Genomic DNA, 1,881 nt, shown 5'->3' on the forward strand with positions numbered 1-1,881 from the left:
TTGAACTTGTTTTTTTTTTTTGTTTTTTTTTTTTTTTGGTGGTGGATTTTCAAAATTGTTTATTTGCTCTTGGAAATTACTTCAAAAAGTATTTTTGACTGTTTTACCTTGTTTCAATAAAAGTTTTCTATTTGGAGTCAAAGAAAGAGCTTTCAGTTCATCATTATTATACATATTATACTATGCACAATGGTACATTTTGCATATAAATGGGGTAAATGTCATGACCAATGGTTATATTATATGTACTAAGTGTCATTCAATGGTAATCAGTGATTTAATTTAAATAAATTCCCAGTATTGATGTGAAAAACACATTTGGCACAGTTTGGAGACATTTTTGGATAAATGTCTCCAAATGACCTCTCCATCTGGGACATTTCTCAGTAAAACATTTATAAAACACCATATTTTTCAACTGAGTGAGTCTAAATTTGGTGAACTTTTACCCAACATGTAGATTTAAAAATCTAAACTACTTTTTTGTGTGAAAAATAATATTTTAGTGACGTTTTGCAATGTTTATTTATAACAAAATTTTTGTGAGGTAAAAAAATGCTGTATTTAATTCAAGCAGGGTAAAAGCTACAATAGTACTGACACCAGGAAATCATTCTTTGATGTCTTACCTTTACAGAGGTACCAAAAGTTTGCACTTTAATCTGATAACTGTGAGGCTATTAGTGATTTATTTTGGTATGTTTTTGCCTGCGGACATTTAGCTTTCCACCCTTATGGCTTAAGGGTTTATTAAAGTCTAAAACCAACTTTTTTACAGCAAGTAAAATTTGGCAGCCCAGATTATATCGACCGTGACATAGAAGAGGCCATGTCGGACTTCATCCAGCGCATTGAGTGCTACAAGGCGAGCTACACGTCTATAGACGATGAGAAAGACAGGTACTGAGCAACCCATGTGTCACAGCACTGCAGAAACACAAAATCCTACCAAGTATTTTTGGTGTTTCTCAAACTTTTTCAGGCCCAGCAAGACCACTTACCGCATTTAGCAAACACTCACGGTCCACCTATCTTGACATTGTCCCTACAATAACACAACATCTCAATATATACAACCTGAAATAAAAAGATAAGTCTCTTAACTCTCTTTATTCCTCTTAATGTGAAGGATGGTGCAGTTTTGTAAATGTGACCGACCACAATAAAACCATGAACAAGTCTACTAGAGGCGCTTATGATAGAATACACATGGATATCAAAAGCAGTGACGAAGGTGAACGGATTAAATATTTCAGTAATTGTTTATAAAAAATGTCCGTTTCTCCTTATTTTGACTAGGAAACTTTCCTACATAAAGATCTTTGACGTGGGCAGTAGGTTCTTGGTGAACCGAGTCCAGGATCACATCCAGAGCCGGATCGTCTACTACCTCATGAACATCCACGTCACACCGAGAACCATTTACCTGAGCCGCCACGGAGAGAGTGAACTCAACCTGTTGGGTCGGATAGGCGGCGATTCGGGTTTATCACCACAAGGACTGAAGGTGAGCTTAGATTTTAAAGCTTTTAAGCCCCACGCCCCTGGTAATGGTGGCAGATTTTTTACTTTTTTACCAACACTGATTACTGCACCTCCCCTCGTTTAAACATAAACATATTTGGTATCCATGGAAACGTGAAAATCTTGGATAGAAGCAAAAAAAGAAAAGAAAAAAAAGCATTTCAGTTGAGCAGGAAGCTTTTGAGTTTATGCCCAAGACATCAGTGACCAGGAACATTCATCAGAAAGATATTGTATGGAGCTATGCTAGTGCCAAAAAAGTAACTATTTTTGTGGTTTTGTATACACTGCTCAAAAAAATAAAGGGAACACTCAAATAACACATCCTAGATCTGAATGAATGAAATATTCTCATTG

General features: G+C 35.9%; 1 protein-coding gene across 2 annotated transcripts in view; it reads left to right on the forward strand.

Moving 5' to 3' along the window:
* The window catches only part of LOC106954611 (6-phosphofructo-2-kinase/fructose-2,6-bisphosphatase 1-like), a 22,484-nt gene that overhangs the window by 10,575 nt on the left and 10,028 nt on the right, over nucleotides 1-1,881 (forward strand). For both annotated transcript variants that reach the window (XM_015044266.1, XM_015044265.1), the window contains exons 7-8: nucleotides 779-900; nucleotides 1,300-1,507. In XM_015044266.1, the coding sequence (XP_014899752.1) occupies nucleotides 779-900; nucleotides 1,300-1,507 (330 nt within the window). The remainder of the gene's footprint in view (nucleotides 1-778; nucleotides 901-1,299; nucleotides 1,508-1,881) is intronic.

Source organism: Poecilia latipinna, unplaced genomic scaffold (assembly GCF_001443285.1).
Source record: "Poecilia latipinna isolate Pla-1442-1.1 unplaced genomic scaffold, P_latipinna-1.0 Scaffold666, whole genome shotgun sequence".
NCBI lineage: Eukaryota > Metazoa > Chordata > Actinopteri > Cyprinodontiformes > Poeciliidae > Poecilia > Poecilia latipinna.